This window comes from Anopheles moucheti, chromosome 2, assembly GCF_943734755.1.
Source record: "Anopheles moucheti chromosome 2, idAnoMoucSN_F20_07, whole genome shotgun sequence".
Taxonomy (NCBI): domain Eukaryota; kingdom Metazoa; phylum Arthropoda; class Insecta; order Diptera; family Culicidae; genus Anopheles; species Anopheles moucheti.
In genome coordinates this window covers 60616806-60635884 of record NC_069140.1, presented here as the reverse complement: position 1 = coordinate 60635884, position 19079 = coordinate 60616806, and the positions used below count along the sequence as shown (strand labels likewise).

At 39.7% G+C, this 19079-nt stretch overlaps 1 protein-coding gene across 2 annotated transcripts in view; it reads left to right on the top strand.

Moving 5' to 3' along the window:
- Nucleotides 1-19079, top strand: part of LOC128299741 (rho GTPase-activating protein Graf) — a 65332-nt gene that overhangs the window by 39353 nt on the left and 6900 nt on the right. For both annotated transcript variants that reach the window (XM_053035785.1, XM_053035787.1), the window contains one exon: nt 8363-8460. In XM_053035785.1, coding sequence (XP_052891745.1) covers nt 8363-8460 — 98 coding nt within the window. The remainder of the gene's footprint in view (nt 1-8362; nt 8461-19079) is intronic.

Genomic DNA, 19079 nt, shown 5'->3' with positions numbered 1-19079 from the left:
TCAAAGTGAGAGTTCCTGCATCCCTTCGGAACAAGGCCCTCACTCCGTCCAGCTGGCCCGTCGGCGTGGGTGTTCGTGAGTTCTTTCAATCCCCACGCCGTGTACACTCACCATCACATAATGCCGTTAATCGCTGCCGCCTTATACACACACCTGCTGCCGTTGGTCAACACTTAGCAGTACACACACCAACATCCACAGGCCGCCGTTTCGCCACACGTAGACTCAGTACTACTATCCGCTGCACAACAAACACACCTCAGCTTCCTCCTCCGGGACCCGTTTGCTTGCAATCGAGTAACCGCATCTTGGTGGAAACTGCCAATAATGCAAATTCGACCATGGTTGACGGTCCTCTACAAACGAACCACAATACCAGCTCCAATATGCGCCAAGTTACACTTGATGATGCAAATTCGACCCTGATTGACGGTCCTCCACAAACGAACCACAATACCAGCTACAATATGCGCCAAGTTACACTTGATCGCTTCTTTCGCGTGTAAGCGATCATTATCATCAACACTGAGCTGTCACACATCAACGAACTGCATCGTGCATCCCACGCCAAACACTGCGTTGCCACGTATCCTGTCAGCGGGAACGTCACAACGAGTGCGCTTATCTTCACGTGCAACGAATACTACGCATGTTTCCATCCCGACTACGAACACTGCCACACTGCTACCACCACGTGAACTCACGGTGTATTACCAGAATGTCCGCGGTTTACGCACTAAAACGAAAGATTTACACATGGCACTATGCGAAACCGATCACGATATTATAATAATGTTTGAGACATGGCTAGACGATTCCATCCCAACCGCACTTTTTTCGGATAATGGCTACCAAGTATATCGTTGCGACAGAAACCGATCTAACAGTGCTTGCTCACGCGGCGGAGGTGTTTTGATCGCTTGCTCTTCTTCGCTCTGTACGCAGCAAATAACGCTGGGCACTGATTCGCTCGAGATGCTGGTCGTCAAAATACGAGCTCTAAACACACACATCATCATCGGCGCAGTATATATCCCTCCGAGTCTAGCCACCTACACTCACACATTGGATACTCTTAACATGGTTGTAACAAGTCTTTCGTCGTGTTCGAAAGATGATGATTTGTTATTCATCATTGGTGATTTTAATCAGCCCGATATCCTATGGAACCCTCCACTACCATCCGACATGGATAGCATACTTCCTCAAGCTATGCACTATGAACCAGTGTGTCAATCTCAGGCCAATTTTATTTTCACTGATGGAATGGCCAGTAACGGGCTCAGTCAGCTCAGCGGTGTGAAAAACCACTTGGGGCGCCAGTTGGACTTAATTTTTACTAATCTGACAGCTACACTTGCTACTACGACAATAGGACATTCGGATCCTGCAATCATCTCACCTGACTGCCACCATCCGGCTCTTGAATGGACAATTTCTGTTACGACGGCTGAATCGCATACTGTAACTGACAACGCACCGCGCTTAAATTTCGCCAAAGCTAATTTTGCCGACATTGAATCCCGCATTACATCTTTTGCTGCCGATTTTAAATGCTCTAACTATAACTCGATAGACGATGCAGTTTATGCCTTCACTGATTTACTGCATGCGACGTTTTCCATCAGTGTTCCGTGCTCGCGACCAAAAAAGGCTCCAGTTTGGGGAGATAAACATCTCAGAAAACTGAAAAAGGCAACATCGGCAGTGCTTCGCACTCATCGGCGTTCAAGAACTACATGTTCCAGGATCCGTTTTGGCATAGTATCAAATATGTACCGTCGATACACTGGAACTAAACCTCCCACAAATAGACATTCCTACAGTGGTCGCGTTTATAAACCGACTTAAACCGACTACTTGCCCTGGCCCAGATGGTGTTCCGGCTATCGTTCTCGTCCGCTGCTGCAATACTATTGCTCCAATTTTAGCAAACATCTACAACACCTCTCTTCAAACGGGAATATATCCCAGCTATTGGAAATCAGCTCTAATGGTGCCAATACACAAAAAAGGTGATCGTTCACATGCAAAAAATTACCGGGGGGTGACATCCCTTTGCGCTATGTCGAAGGTGTTTGAGCTCATGCTCCACCACTCAATGCTGCCTGCTGCAAAACAGTACCTATGCTCCTCTCAACACGGTTTCATACCCAAACGCTCAACGTCCACGAATCTAATCGAGTTTGTCAGTTTCTGCAAAAAAAATCTGGACTCTGGGTTCCAGGTCGATGCCATCTACACAGACCTGAAGGCGGCCTTTGACTCGGTTTCCCACGCTATTCTAGTGGCTAAATTACAGAAGCTTGGTTTCTCAAATGGTATGGTAAAATGGATAAATTCTTACCTCACAGGAAGATCTTATCGCATTAAGCTAGAGAATAGCGAGTCACGAACCTTCACCACTAATTCCGGGGTCCCGCAAGGCAGCAATCTCGGACCATTACTGTTCCTTCTGTACATCAACGATGCTGCTTTACTACTAGCTGATTTCAACATTCTGTTATATGCCGATGATGTCAAGCTGTTTGCCGCGGTGAAACAGGTCTCAGACTGTTCTCGTCTTCAAGTGGCAATCGACACATTCAGTTCTTGGTGCCGTCGAAACTCACTGCTACTGTCCATCGATAAATGTCAAGTAATGTCCTTCTCAAGATGCATATCTGTCATTCTCTTTGACTACAACATTGAGAATAGGTTATTGCAACGTGCGGATAGTGTTAGAGACTTAGGTGTCGTTCTTGACAAGCAACTTAGTTTTAGAACCCATATGACAAATCTAATTAACCGTGGTAATCAGACGCTAGGCTTAATGTTTCGTGTGACTAAAGATTTCCGTGATCCCATGTGCGTAAAAATCCTATTTTGTTCGTTGGTCCGACCAATCCTAGAATACGCGAGTGTAGTTTGGTGTCCCTCAATACATGCCTGGAGCCAACGCATCGAAGCGATCCAACGGAAGGCAACCCGGTTTGCCATTAGGCTTCTTCCCTGGAGAGCCAACGACACACGCCCAGACTACACAGCACGATGCCTGCTCTTGGGACTTCAGCCATTGGCGGTACGACGGACAATGGCTCAATGTATGTTTGTTGCTGGCCTCATCGGTAACGACATTGATGCACCGGCCCTTCTTAGCTCCATTAACTTTTTGGCCCCATCCAGGAGACTTAGACAACGGGAAATAATCAAAACTTCGCGATATAGAACCACTTTCGGTCAAACAGATCCCGTAAATGTAATGTGTACAGTTTTTAACGCTAATTACAATGTGTATGATTTTGGTATTTCCCAACCGGCATTTCGCGAACGTCTCCGTTTCTGTCCATCAATGTCCAACTCGTCTTGTTAGGTCCGTTGTCTCTTTGTCACATTACCAATTAAGTATTCATTAAGACACGTGCATGTCCGATGAATTAATAAATAATAATAATAATAATAATAATAATAATAATACATGTAGTCCTTTACCATCACTCGCAAATGTTGGCAATGCGTCTTTAACATCGTTAAAGTTTATCATAGCTGGCTTCATCAAATGTGACATGGCTTGCGCATCGACGTATTCGCCTACGTACGCCGTATGTACTTCGAATTTTTTAACCAACCCGGCACGAGTGAAAGTCTCGATCAACTCCACTATCTTGTCTGGCACATCTATTTTTTTTGTTTCGTTAGAACGGCCTAGCCGTATCGACTTAATTGTACCACTCAACCGGATGTAAAGACCGGCTCCACTATCATCATGCCACCGGGCGGCCCCATCTGGCACATCTATTATTGTAAACAAATGATGTGCCGTAAAAGTTGCTTTACCTACTCACTGCACTTATTTGCACGCACAACGCTTACCTGGAATACATGCTATCCTAACGCCACACAAAGTATAATTATGTGGGCGACGCAGGGTTATTACTTTAAAGTAAACTTTTATTAATAATAAACCATACCGCTCACTTGAGTCGCTAAATACGAACTGACCATTCATTCTCAGCTATGCCTATACCTAAACCTAACTGCTGACGCGGTGGTTGATGCAGCGGGATGCATATCTGCTGACGCGGTGGTTGATGCAGCGGAATGCATATCGGTATCTTTTATTAATAAGAAGCCGTACCGCTCGTCCGCCGTTTCCATAATAGGCACATAACTATATATGTATAATCGAAAGAAATAATTGAGACCAAAATTTTAACTTGCGTTAATATTTTATTTCGTGTATTCACGACCAGTTCAATAATCAATCTCCTTCACCCGATATACTCATTGTGGTGTGAGGATTATATATCAGGTATGATGTCTCATTAAAGCATTTATTTCCTCCTCAACTGCAATTTTTCACTTTGGCCAGTTCTCACGATTTCTTCATTAGTGCACGGTAAATTTTCCACGAAATTTGAAGCATTTAACGCAAACCCGTTAAATCGTAGTCTCCATGCCATGGCGGTGCCACACGATTTAATTGGGCGCGGACTTTGCGGACGCGGACTTGTATAGTATAACTATCGAATAATTCTCCTAAATCGAAGTGTACATTTCCTATATCACTTTTGATTGTATTCGAGTCGATATTCTTTAGCACTTAACTATCCGAAATGCGTATCAGATTACGCATGCTCCTTGAATTGTCTGAGTCTGTCTTTTTTTTGCGACGAAAATCATATCACGCGAAACGACACACTTCTTTATTTTCTGATCTCAAATCCTATAACCGTTTGGTGAATAACCAATGAATACATCATCCCATGATTTCAAGTCATGCTTCAACCTTTGTTCATATGGGATATGCACATAATGTACATGTGTATCCCTAACCATGTGCATCTAACTAATAACCCTAAGATTGCTTACATTTGGTTTTTATTGTTCCAAATTTTATGTGGTGTATCGCTTGAACCCAAGGACTTTGCAGGACTTCAGTAGGTTATATAAGCAGCGGTTTGAATACCTAGTCCCCAAAATCTTTTGTCCTGATAAGCACTTTTGAACATGGCAATACATACATACAATTTCCACAAGCGTTCTGTTTTCACGCTCACTAACACCATTCTGTTCCGGCGTGTGACCGTGAATTCGATTTGTATTTGTACCCTTTTTCTTGCTAGGGTATATTAATATCTAGGTATATTAATCCAAATTTATCCGAAACCATGACTAGGTATTCTTCGAAATTTGTCGAAGGCTTTACTTTTTGCTTTGAGTATAAACACCATTTGAAGGTCTTCCTATCGGTGGTCTACTCGAATCCGAATTGACTCAAAACTTAACTACGAGAACAAAAGAAACTTAACCGTCTTTGCATGACTGGGATATAACATCGCGGTGAGAGTGTGTGCATGAAGGTCAATTTCGTCTTCCTATCGGTGGTCTACTAGAATCCGAATTGATCCAAAACTCAATTACGAGAACAAAAGAAACTTAACACGTTGACTGCCAAGCCTTTTTGAGCGAAATTCTCCGTCAGGCCACGGTAATCGCTAAAGAGCGGACGTCGCTTACTTACATGTGTTTGTGAAAAGCGCTTCGCTCACTTATCACATACGCTCATGGTTTCTCGCTTTGATAAGGTAAATTGTAAGTTAGGCATAGCGAAAAAGCATAACGATTTTGCAATTGGGGCTCAGTAGTTTTCGTAAATGAAACGAACAATTTATTACCAATTAGACTTTCGTGGTAATATGCTCTTCGCTTACTCGTATTTCGTTCCACTTGCCAACAACCGTTCAAAAACTTAAAATCTGAACTAACTTGAAAGTTTTAACGATCGCTAACATGGACAAATCCTTTACAACTGGATCGGATATCAGCGATGAAGAGATATTTAGAAATGACACCCAAAACAAACGTCGTTTTGAGGAAGATATCATGCAGCCAAAAAAAAGAAGGTACAACGTAATTGTTTAGTCAGATTCTGAATCCGATAGTGAATATGACGCTGAAGTTGGTATTGAAGAAATTTTACATAAGTTACAGTTGGAATTTTACATGAGTTACAGCTGTACGACGAAACAGCATGGGCCGGTCAAATCACGCGCGAATATAAAAAAGTAACGACATATTGTACAAGTTGCCCGGACCTACCACAGATGTGTAAAAATTGTTTTACCATTGTACACCGTAAATAATATTCCTAATATACATTTGTACATTTTCATTACTGATCTCGTTTCTTTATTCAAACCGAATAGCTATTGTAAGATAAAATAGTGCAGATAGAAAAAAACCTAGCGTGATTTGTTTTCGAGAGCCATCCGTATTAGAACGTTCATAGTGTTAGTGCCTATCGTATACGGATAGAGGATCAGTTTTGTAGTCACCCAAAAAGCGGGTGACGCGGCCTGGTGAGAAGTATCGCCGTCACCCACTTTTTGGGTGACACGGCAGTCAACGTGTTAACCGCCTTGTATGACTGGGAACCCACATATAATCTCATCTTTTGTCCATGTTACCTCCGTGTAGCCTTGTATTCACGCATTAATTTGTCGTACGCCAGAAATCACTCGTTTAAAGTCAAATTGTCTTGTTTTAGAACCATTATCTTTCATTTAATACACATTCTGCTGGCCAAACTCTTGCGCTCGAATACATTCTGCAGCGTGTCCCATATTTCTTTGGAAGTTTTACATTTCTGTATGTATTCCAAATGCCTGTCATTGATTCGTCAAATCAATATTGATTTGCAATTCTTGTCCTTTTGAACTAGTTCGTCAGAACTTTTGCTAGTTGATGACGCAACAGAAACTCGTTCAAACCGTGTTCTTCAACCACAGACAAAATTCCCACCGAATATCGAAAGCAAAATCATTTTCATGAGATCCATGTTTTTTTTTTGTTTCGTTAGAACGGCCTGATCGTATCGACTTATTTTACCACGTAGCCGGATAGTCAGTCCTTGCTACGGAAGATTGGTCCGATTCGGGAGTCCGGTTCGTTCGTGTGAAGACCGGCTCCGCTACCATCAGCCACCGGACCGCTCCATGTTTTCTAAAGACACAGAAATTGATTGTTCACTCTTTTCAACACTCCGCTTGTTGCACCGTCTTGCCTTTTTCTCTGATTTTTAACGGGAATTTCGTTCACAACACATGGCCATCAGCCTTTTCGTAACGTGTCTTTTCTTTTCTAGGAATTTCCTACAGTTTGTCGCCTGTTTAGAGTTTGTTTGTTTGTTTGTCAAAAAAATAGTTTTTTATTTTCTGATTCTTTTTGTTCACATAAAGCAGCACTTATCCCGTCTTATCCCTTTGAGGTCTAGATTGGAACTGAACTCGCTGCGCTCTTTCGCGTTGTCCTGAGAGAGTCGCGTCACCGATCCTTCTCTCTTTACTCGCTCTCTCTCTCTCTCGCTCTCAATCTGATTCGCTTGATCCTTAACAGCGCCGAAGCAGCAAAAAGGGAGAAAGACTTATAGGTGTTAGTCCGTCCATATCATTTGTTGTCTGTTGTGTTGTGTTTTGTTTCAGTCCCGTGAACGATCGGTCGAACACATCGGAACACTCGGATGTAGAACACAGGAGGTTGCTCCAATGAATAGCGCATCATCGCACATCAGCCTCACCAAAAGCAATAGATCCACAACCTCAATAACAACTACAACAATAGCACTGGACCAAGCCCATCACAAACAATAGAACAGACATAACGAACAGCCACAATAGTACGATAACAAAACTCCAAATAACATACATCCAACAACCACCAAAAACACCAACAACCCCCATACACCAACAACAACCATACACCAACAACCAATACAACCGAGTGTTTTGAGGAAATGGTGGCAGCTTTACGCATGTGTTAGTGAATAAAGATATGCTAGAAACTTCTCCTATCCTTCTCTGGTCCGTCTGGAGTCCTTCCAGCGCAAGTATACGCGGTTTGCTCTGCGTTCCTGGAGCGTCCAAGTTGACTACAACGGACGCTGCGCGTTACTGGGCTTAGAGTCGCTGAAACAGCGAAACTGTAACGCGCCGAGATTTTTTGTCGCAGGGCTACTTGACCATCGGATCGACTCGTCGGCACTACTATCCAGGCTCAACATCTTATTACTTGACGTGGAGGAACGTCATAGTCGTTTTGGTTCCTCTGATCCGTTATTGTCCATGTGCCGAGAGTTTAACGCTGTTTGTGATCGTTTTGAACCTGACATGTCGCGTTTATTATTCTTAAATTGTATTCGTTCTGTGCGACCAACTACGTGTTAAATGTACTTTTAAACCCAAGCTTCAATGGGGCCATATGAGGCTCATTGAATAAATAAATTTACAAATAACGTTTTATTAAAATATTTAGTAAAAATGTAACAAATGGTTTATTATATCGAATAATCAAAAATAATAATTATTGTTTTATATCTTCTTAGGATTCATATCTGATTGGCTCGTTTTTTATCACTTGGGACACGAAGTTGCTGAGGATGCTAAGGATTATTTATCAGATCTGCAACTCAAAGTTCAGAAAGTGAGTAGTTACGGCACCATTTCATGGATTTTTTTAAATTTTTGTACACCAATTTTTTATTATTATTAAGCAAGTGATATACCCATAAATGTCTTACAAGCGTTGTACAGGGTTTAACAATGTGAATAACAAGCGTTTCCATCTTCAACGGCGTCCACGGCTTGAGCACAAGTTTTGCCATGTAATGGCTCAGACACACGCTGAGAGCTCAAACGAGGTGAAAGCTTTGACAACTAAATTTTCAACGCTTGAACCGTCATCATCAGCTGACTGCTTGCACCTGTATCCTGCAGAATAGATATGCAAGATGGGAGAACTGATTCTGGTAGCTTCAACACGTTGTTGTGCGGTCTTCTTCGTCTGTACGCGTAATATAATTGCTTGTGCGCTACAAATAAAGATGATAGCCAGAACCTATAGTCTTCTAAATATAAACAAACAGCCACCCGCCATTTTGCTTAAGCGTTTTGTTTGGCGTTTGGAGCTTGTAACTGTCAAATTCCAGGGCTGAGCGATCTCTCGCCTCGCTCGAGCTCTCAGCGGTGTCTGAGCCATAAGAAAAAGTTACCAATTGAAAAAGTTCAATGAGACAACTGTCATATGGCTTGAAAAAGCGTCACATTGGCATTGTGTTAACGATGAAAACGATGGTTTTTTGCACTGTCAAACCCTGTATTATATTCTCGTACTTGAGTAATAGTCCCTGTTGTACTTGTTGTTAGGAACAAGAGAAATCGAACTTGTAATGTTACTTATTCAAATAGCTATTTGGGAGCGTTGTGTGAGAGATAGGGTTATTGCTCCAGTTTTCAGCAGTGTGCCTATTTTCGGCAGGGCTGCAATTAATGCTTAATTTTGTAAAAATGTGTAATAAAATGGGATATTACGCTGTTTTAAAACCCAACATCCATTATTTATCGATCAAATACAATGTTTTGCCCCATTCGCATCAACTTTTCCTGAAATATCAACAATATTATGGAGATAATTTAATGAAACATTTTAATCATCTTTGTTGTCAGCCGATAGTTCGGCAGGCAACGGCAATAAGACCACACCACCCACATGGCAGTAATTCCACCCATACACATAAAAAACACGCTCAATAGTGGTTCAATACCTTCGCGAAAGGCGTCGGTATTGAGCGGGTTTTGAACATGTGTGCGTGTTCGTGTCCCCCCCGGCGTTCGTGTCCTCTTCGGGTATCGAGTCATTTCTTTCCATGTGTTAGTGTTAGCTTTCTCTTTAGTTTCTTTCGTTCTGTTCGGCGACAAAGCAAACACAGTACGGTACACAACACTTGTGTCATGAAATATTTAACTTTATTTTCAATATGAAAATATTTATTACATCACTTTCACATTTTCACAACCAAAACCAAGAAACAAACGAACAAAAATTTTCACTAATATGGCTTAGGAAAGCAGCCTTCTCTCGCTGTGCACATAACTGTGCGGATGACGCTTCTTATGCCGCCGTCGTTCGCTCCTGGAATCGTCCTCTGAAACACAAGGATTCAGAAAAAAATGAGATTAGAAAAGGTCCCAAACATTAACCTACACTTTATATTACCTTATGCAACATAATGCAGTAATATTTCACTGCTCCACGGCCGAATTAAAAGCGTAAAATATAGACTCGATTTCGTTTTTGCTGAAGTAGTTGTTAAAATTAGCTATGATGTTAATTTTTGAATCTGGCTATGTTTAAATCCACGTATATCTGATTCTGTGCATTATCTGTTTACTATCTGTTTAGTTCCTTTGTACATAGCCAAGGATATTCAACTGTCAAAATTAAAACCAGTTGTCAACGTAAACATTGGCTATTATGAGACCTCATTACTCAATAGACCTGCTGTTCCTGACCAAAAAATGTACTCTGTTACATTTGAATATACGTTTATATTTTATGACCCAAGGATTGATACTCAATGTCCTATATCTGTCCTATATCAAAGCAAAGACTTTGATATGTATCTGAACTAATCCGTTTTACCTCGTTATTCCAGGTTTCACATTTTTGCTCGTTGAATACTTGGGTGCGTTTTAGCTTTTTGAGAATCAACGTTATATAGATATATTTTTGTGTCCTCTTGGATTTTTGATTGGTACTGGTACTATCTGATACAATTGATGTCTATAATTTCCCCCTCTTATTCTTCTTCTTCTTCTGACAGTGTTTCCTCCTATGATTCCAGGTCGGATCACAATCAGACTTTGCTTGCTTGTGTAAAGTAGACCTGTCAGTCCATTTCTGCTTTGTTTCGTTTAAATTTGCCGTTGGTTGGTTAGTTTTTTCTATCTATTTTCTTGTCCTTATTTTGTTTGCTATGTGGTTTCTTTCTAGTTTGTTGTTATTATTTTCCGTTTTTCTTCTATCTCTAGTTTTGTCTTTTTTTACTGTCATGTATGTTGCTGTGTAAAATCGTGTAGTATAAGTCTCTGCCTATTGACTTGTTTCTTGATGTGTTGTTTGTTAGCTCTTTTTGTTTTTTTTCTGGGGTTTGGCAAATCCCTTTTATAAACCCCTTTCAAAGTTAGTTAGTTTCTTAATAGTCTCTCCTGCTTTTTCCTTCCACTTTGTTATCCTATCTTTGGTATGGTATTTTGGGCATTGGAAAATCATGTGCCACCCTGTATTTGGTTTGTGGCAGATATGACAGTTTCCGTTTTGTTTGATTTTCATTATGGTTAACCAGTAGTCGGGTAGGTATTGTCCTGATAATATTTTTTTTCATTGTTTTTGTTTGTTTATTGTTTATGTTGATGTCCTTGTGTCAGATTTGAAAGGGAGGGGAATTGGTTTTGGAATTCTAATAATGGGGCAGATTATACCATAAATCAGAAAGCTTAAGCTTTCAGCCTGTAACTGGGTATCTGTCAGGTGCTGATCTGTTTCATTCTGAACAGATTCGTGAAGGACATAGCATCTTGACATATAGGAGAAAAATCGATAAAAGTTTATCAAGTCAACTTTAAATTCAATTCGTTTAAAACGAAATATAAGTCTGATTATTTTTTTTCATAAAATTGTTTACATTTACATACGGCAAACATGGCCTAACCCGATTCAGGCCATCACGCAAAATGCTTTGTTTTGACATTTGTTTAGAAGCTAGCCGAACCTTTCATTTGAAAAAACAATCTAACCCTTTTTCCTACCATACGTTCAGACACAGTTAATTTTGAGAAAAATTTTACTCTTTCTGTCAAATCAGCAATTGCGATTGTTAAAAAGATTAATCGCAGGGCTATTACAGCAGCCGCGGATTTTGAAAAGTTTGCCGCGGAAATGAAATAAATAACGTCTAAATTCGTCATTATTTTTACCTCAGTGCAAATCACTCCACAATCTAAATCGACAAACTTCTCGTTCTAACAATTGTGATTTTAATCAGTGAAATGAGAAAGCATATTGATTTTGTTTGTAGATATGATTTTGAACATGTATTTCCCTTTCTGCCACTCACTCAAAAGCCTCGCACTGAAATTTTTCCATACGGTTGACAGTGACCAACAAATCAGGCCAGCTTCTCGCTCTGGCACATGTGGATTTTGTTGGTAGTGTGGTCGAGTGAAAAATTTCGAAAAAACGAAACGAATATACATACACGGACAAAAAAACTATTGTGATCCAAAACGGACATAATACTTTTAGAGTGTACCATCTACAGGCAGTGCCCGGGATACGCGGTTCCTCTCATACGTTTCGCGAATTCGAAGTTTCGCGGTTTTTGGAAATTTGACAGCTTTGCAGGTTTATAGCACAAAATCTAAGCAGAAAGGAGAAAATTTGGTGAAATTAACCTTTTACGTCATATAAAACATTTGTTTTTAACTTATTTTTATCTTTCAAATCAAATCATTAAATCGTTTTGTGCTCTGGTGCGTGTTTAAAACGTTTTAACACAATTTTTATAAGGAAATATCCGTATTTAAGTTACACGTCCTTTTGTGATTGTACCCTTATATCCACAAAGGATCATGGGTATGAAAAAATTGAGTTTTTTTTTGTACATATTGATACAATTTCATGTTTTTTTAGGAAAGACACGATTTGACATTAGTGGCCTCCAGAAGCAAGATCCCAACGGATCAAAATATGGATCATATATTGTTTACGATGATCATTCGTTGAACTCGGGGGAAGTCTATTGCCAAATATGCAATCGAAAGAAAATAACCTTCGGTAACCGAGGAATAACCGCACTCAATGATCATGCTCAAACACATACGAACCTAACACAAACACATACGAATTCTAGCGATGACGTAATCTTCATTCAACTTATCATTATATCAGCCTTGATAGTCTGCATTACCGAATTGATCAGCAGGTACATACTGTATCTCAAAATCGTACAACTGAAGGGTTAGATAGAGTAGCTAGTAGTAGTTGATGGCGCCTAGGAACGACCTAACGCCAGCGATGTCGCGTGGAGTAAGAAGATCTTTTATGAAAGCGACTTTGGCTGGGTCGGGACGGATGCCATGTTCATCGATGATGTGACCAAGGTAGCGTACTTGGCGTTTGTTGAATGAACATTTATCTGAGCGTATTGTGAAACCGTACTCTTGGATGCGCCTGAGGGTTTCACTTAGGAGTTCATCATGCTCGTTCTGAGTCCGTCCTCCGACGATTATGTCGTCCATGTAACATGAGACACATTCCAGGCCAGCAAGCATTTGGTCCATAAGTGGCTGGAAGGCGCCTGGCGCTACTTTAATCCCTGGTGGCAGGCGATTGTATAGATACAACCCTTTATGCGTGTTAATTGTGAGCATCTGACGGCTTTGTTCGGCGATTGGGACCTGCAAAAAGGCGTCTGATAAATCAATTTGGCTAAAAATTCATGATTTACCGAGTTTTGCGAAGATGTCCTCCGGGAGTGGCAAGGGGTAGTCGTGTGGATGGAGTACTGCATTCAGGCCGGTTGAGTAATCTCCACAGATTCGCAATTTGTCATTCGACTTCCGCACGACGACAATCGGGGCTGCCCACTCTGAATATTCCACGGGAGTTATCACGTTCAAGTTCTGCAATCTTCAAGCAATGGGAATTTTCGTAAAATCCCCTCTGGTGCAATCGTTGCGCTGTAGATGTTGTTGCAGATCTCGTCGATGGGAGACGACCATAAAGAAAAAAATTTCAGCGAGATCGATACCCAGTAGGGCTAGATTAGTTTCTATGATGTAGATAACGGCTTGCCGCTTCTTTTGGGACAGTTCAACGTTCGCCTGCAATTCTCCCAGAATTCCAAGCTTTCCACCAGAAGCTGATCTAGCAATTACCGATGATGGTGCAAGCTGCGGGCTACCGATCGATCTCCACAAGGTGCGACTTATTACGGAAATATCCCGTATCGAGTTGCAGACGTATCTGTTTGCCGTTCAGTTTGACGTTCACATATTTCCTTCGACTGTGTATACTACGCACGTTTACTGTAACGCTGCGCATGTTAGTTTGCTTTACGAAAGGCTTCCTGCGCTGCGGTTGTCTCTTCTGTTGCTTGCAGTAGCCTTCACGGTGACCCATTACTCCACATTGTGTGCACTTATGCGTTCTCACGTGCACTCACGAGTCCAATATAGAGATCCACATAACCAACAGGGCCTGCTCGGTTTAGATGCCCGATTTGGTTGGTTTTCATACGATGGACGGTCCCTTCGATGCGTATTGTCTTGAACGGATAGCACTTTCTCGATTCTGTCACTTCTGATAATGTCACTATCGTGTCGAAGATTTGTCATGCGCTGGCATTCTGCGGAGAGCTGATCGAGCGTTACATCCTGTTACTCCTCGATGCGACGTAAGAGGCGTGTTCGGAAGTCAGCGCATTCTTCCTCCTTTATACCATATACAAACACCAAACATTTAAACTATTCTTCCGTAAGTTTTCCCAACTAGAAATCTACGGTTCCGCGATTAACTTGGCACGCGAACGTGGCGAAATCCTCCGTCCGAAGTTGCGTCAGCTTCAAGCACCTAAAACGCTTGTGTAGTAGGGACTACTTGATGCCGAAAAGCGCTGTAAACTTGGAGACCGTTTCTCTTAGTAAGAATTCATGTGGGTGTTTAGGTAGGATGTAATTGGTATATCGGTCGTGCTCAGAGGTTCCTAACTTCCTCAATAATAAACGCACCTTCTAAATGTAATTCCGTTTTTGCTTTTTTAATATTTGGCATGACGTCAGACTGTCCGTGTATACTGTTACTTTGTTTAGTTTGCATATTTCTACCCAGTTCAAATTTCTATCTTGTTTGTAATGTGATTTGTTTTGTTGCTGCATGGGTGTTTTAGTATTTTTATGTCTTTTATGTATAATTGTTATTGGTACGTATTTTCCTTTTTTCTTGTTAGTTTTTTATTTATGTCTAATTGTTTTCTGAGGTTCTTGGAGTGTGCTATATTTTTTGCTAGTTTTCGGGTGTATTTCGAGTGTAATGTGTAAGTTGTTATGCTGTAAGTGTAAGGGGTGGTTTTTGTGCAGCTTGTTGTTTTCAAAACTGCTTGATTAATAATTGTTTTGATTTTTCTTCTGTTGTTTGTGTATGATGATCTCGTTTCCAAGATGTTTTTTTCTACTATTGCTATTTCTCCGAGACTTTTTTCCTGCGATTTCGATGAAATGCGATGAAAAATCAATATATATATATAAAACGGCTGCCCATTTTCATCGCGTGTATGAAGTAGCTCAATTTTGGCTGTCATTCTGCCGCCATTTGTTCATAAACACAAGTTGTATCCATACACACAAGTCATTTCAAGTTGTGTCGCCAAATTATTATTTTCGGTATTAAAAATTTACTCAAAAAATGGATCGAATGAGCAGACCGACGACACACATTTGGCCAAGACAAATGCTGGTTGGAGCGATTTAGGATGAGGAGCTGGACAACACATTTATGAATTTTATGCAACTATCATGATCAGATTTTGCTTATTTGTTGGATCTGATAGCACCATGGCAGGATACCATCATGCGGATTGATAATGACACCATCGCTGTGTGGATGATGATGATGGCAATGGTGGCTAGATGATTAATAATAATATAACAAACATATTGTTGGAATTTATACGTTACGATTAGGAAAGATTGCATGAATTTATGTGTTGTGTTTGTTACACTTTGACAACACTACGAGCTAGCAGTATAAACGGACGCGTCATGACAGATTAGGAACACTAGAGAAATGAAACGAATGAACTACATGTAACATGAATTGAATAAACGATCGAATAAACAGTTGAAAAGTGTAAGCCCGCAAGAAAGGACATACCCACCACGGATAATTCACCTCATCGGCTACGCCACATCTTAGCACTCTACCAGTGGAAATTTCTTACACATATTTAACATTGCTGTCACTCACTCTGTTTTAAATAATGAAAAAACCTTCAACCCGGCTTGTAAACTAAACAAATAATTTGCAAGCTAAAATGAACCCAGAAATGTCTCGGAGAAACGTCACTTTTTTTGCAGAATTGAGATGCTTTTGAGAGAGTCTCAGCAAAAAGGCTCCGAGACAATTGTCACCGTCTGATAGCACGATGACAGCAGAAGTTAAACAAATTGCTGCTCAAAGCAAAATGTTTCTGGAAAGCATTCCAGGAGGTCTTAGTTAGGTGCAACCACTAAATATCAGCCTCAGCAAACCATTTAAGGATTTGATAAGAGAATAATAGAGTAAGTTAATGGATACAAGGGGCTGATTCGAATTGACTTCTTCAGCAAGAATAAAAAAAACCCACCATGCCAGAGATATGCCAATGGGTCCTTTGTGCATGGAGAGGTGTCAGCAATGCGATTGTCGTCAAATAATTTCAAAAAATGCGGCATCAGTAACGATCTTGATGGCACTGAGGATGTTGCAATTTATGAATGATGATATAGTGATGAGATAGTGATGTTTTCTAGTGTTTTTTGCATTTTTTCTTATTTGTTTATTTTTTTTATTTCTCTGGTTAGTATTGCTGCTCTTTTTCTGAACTCGATATTTTTTTTCTAAAGTTCTGTTGCTGTTAAACTTTTTCTTGCAGAGTTCCTATTATTTAGTGCCGTTTGTAATTCATTATTCCTCGGGCTTATAAATTGATGTTTTGTTTTATGTTTGTTATTAAAGTTAATTTTTTTTTGTTTTTTTTAGAACGGCCTGGCCGTTACTTATTTTATCACGTAGCCGGATAGTCAGGATTTTCTACGGGGGATTTTTCCGAATGGGATTTTGGTCCGGTCCGTTCGTGTGAAGACCGGCTCCGCTACCATCATGCCACCGGGCCGTCCGATTAGAGATTATTAATTGTATTTTTTTCATGCATTGTGGTATGGATTGTATGTGTCTGTGGTCCATTTGTTGTATTTGTTCTATTACTTTTTTTGTTGATTCTCACGGTTGGAGTGTTTGTTCTATGTGTGGTTATCGTTGTGTAATGTGTTGTTATTTCTATAATTTTATGATTGTTGGAGCCTATGTGTGTATTTCGATTTTTTTTGGTTTTGTGTTTTGGTCCTTTGTTACTATAGTTAAGTTGTTTATTATTTTTGTCAGTGGGGATGTATGTATATGTGTTGTTACGGAGTATTATATAGTTGGAGTTATTGAGTTCACCTACTATTGTTTCTCCTTTTGTGTCTGTTTTGTCATCACCCAAAAAGGTGTGGTGTGCATTGAAGTCTCCCGTTATGATCACTTTTTTCGTATCTTGTGTTGTGGACTATTTTTTGTTGAAGTATTTCGTATTTCTATAACTCTGGTTTGTGGGGCTACGTAGATGTACGCTATTATGTAGTTTTATGGCTGTTGTTTGCATGGTTTCTGTTTGATCTTCGTTTCTTGTGTTTTTCCTTTTTTTTTTAATTTGATTCCGCTTTTAATGAGTATGCTTGTTTTTCCGTATCCGTCTTTCTGTCTATTTTAGCCATATTGTAGGCTGGTGTTTTTATTTTTTTGTCTGTCTTCGTCCATGTTTCTTGTAGGCATATAGCGTTTAAACTGTAAAATGTGTTTCAGTACTTCTTTGTTTTTGCTGAGACTTTGTATGGTAACCTGCATAATATTTTGTGCAGTATGCATTTACGCATAAAATATACAATTAAGTGGTATTTTTTGTGCTCCCTGTTTTCATTTTAAGTTAGTTTTTTTGTGTTTTTGTCTCTTTTGGTATATTTCTGATTCATGTAGGTATGTTTCTGTCGCGCTAAAATCTATTGACTCGCTTGTTTGTCTTTTCATTTTCGTGTTTGTGTTTCTTATTTCTTTCCGTTGTTTTTTTTATTCTTTGTTCCGTTTTTTGTGTGTTTCCGATTGATTTTCTTGTTTTGCTGTTTCTTGTTTTCCTTGATTTATAGTTTTTTCACTTGCAGTATTTTTTTTGTGTTTCTACATTTTCGTTGTTTTTTTGTATAGTGTTTCTAGCTACTGTGTTTACAGATGTTACCCTAGTATATTTTCCCGGTATCTGGGGTGTGCTTTCTCTACTTATTTTTCTGGCATCTCTGAGGGATATTTTTTGTTCTGTTTGTATTTTTTATTTCGTATTCATATTTGAAAATCGGACATTCCTTTTTAGGGTGTAATAGTTATCATCACATTCTGCACATTTTGTTCCTTCATTACATTTTTTTTTGTATGACACAAGCGCATGCAGTTTATGCATAGGAATGTATTGTACAATTTTTAATAATTTTTAGTTTATAATAATATTTAATAATAATAATGTTTAATAATAATTTTTAATTATAATACAAGTAATAACTTCAATTGTTCTCGGTACTTTATTTTTTTTTAAGTGATTAGTGGCATCCTGGCGTTTGTTGCTCACCCTTCATGTTTTTTTCTTTTGAAAATATACATTTCTTTTACTTGTTGCGTCTCTCTAGTAACTCTTCTTCATTCATGATTTTGCACGCGTCGCATCTGATTATCCTCTTGGTAGTATTATGGGTTGTGTGTTCTTACACTTTAAAATTGTTATATTATGTTATGTACATGTTATATTATTTTTGGCAGAGTTTGATTTTTTTCAGCAATTCGGCTTAGGTTGCGTTTCGTACTTTCATAAGGATCTTTCCGTCTCTGAGTAGGGAGGTATGCAATGGTTTCTTGCCAATGGCGATTTCCGTTACCTTAGCAAAAAGAAATGAGTTGAAGGTTGCAAGAAATTTTCCTTGCGTGGTGCTCTCTCTTCGTCATACTGTTCATGGACACGCGTCTTCTTCTGTGTTTTTTTCATTACGTGGATCATTTCATTTCGACGTAGGATCCGAAGATCCCATTTCCTGCGGGGTCAGTGACCCCCATTTCTTCGTCATCTCACTCTTTTGGAATTATTTGTTATAGTTTAACTATAATTATAGTTATTTCATCAAAACTATTTTTATGCGCCCCATTTAAGTAACTTTAAAACATTTTCAAATTCGAGCCCCTTTTAAATAAATTGAATCATTTATTTCTACAAATATTACCAACATTGCAAATTCGACCCGATTCCGCTATGTTAGGGATTTTCTGCTATATAAACGGGAACGAACGTAACCGTCATAGAATCCATTTTATTCCTCATATTTTTTTTAAATCGCTCATGTTCCATATTTTGTTGACGGGTGCTTATC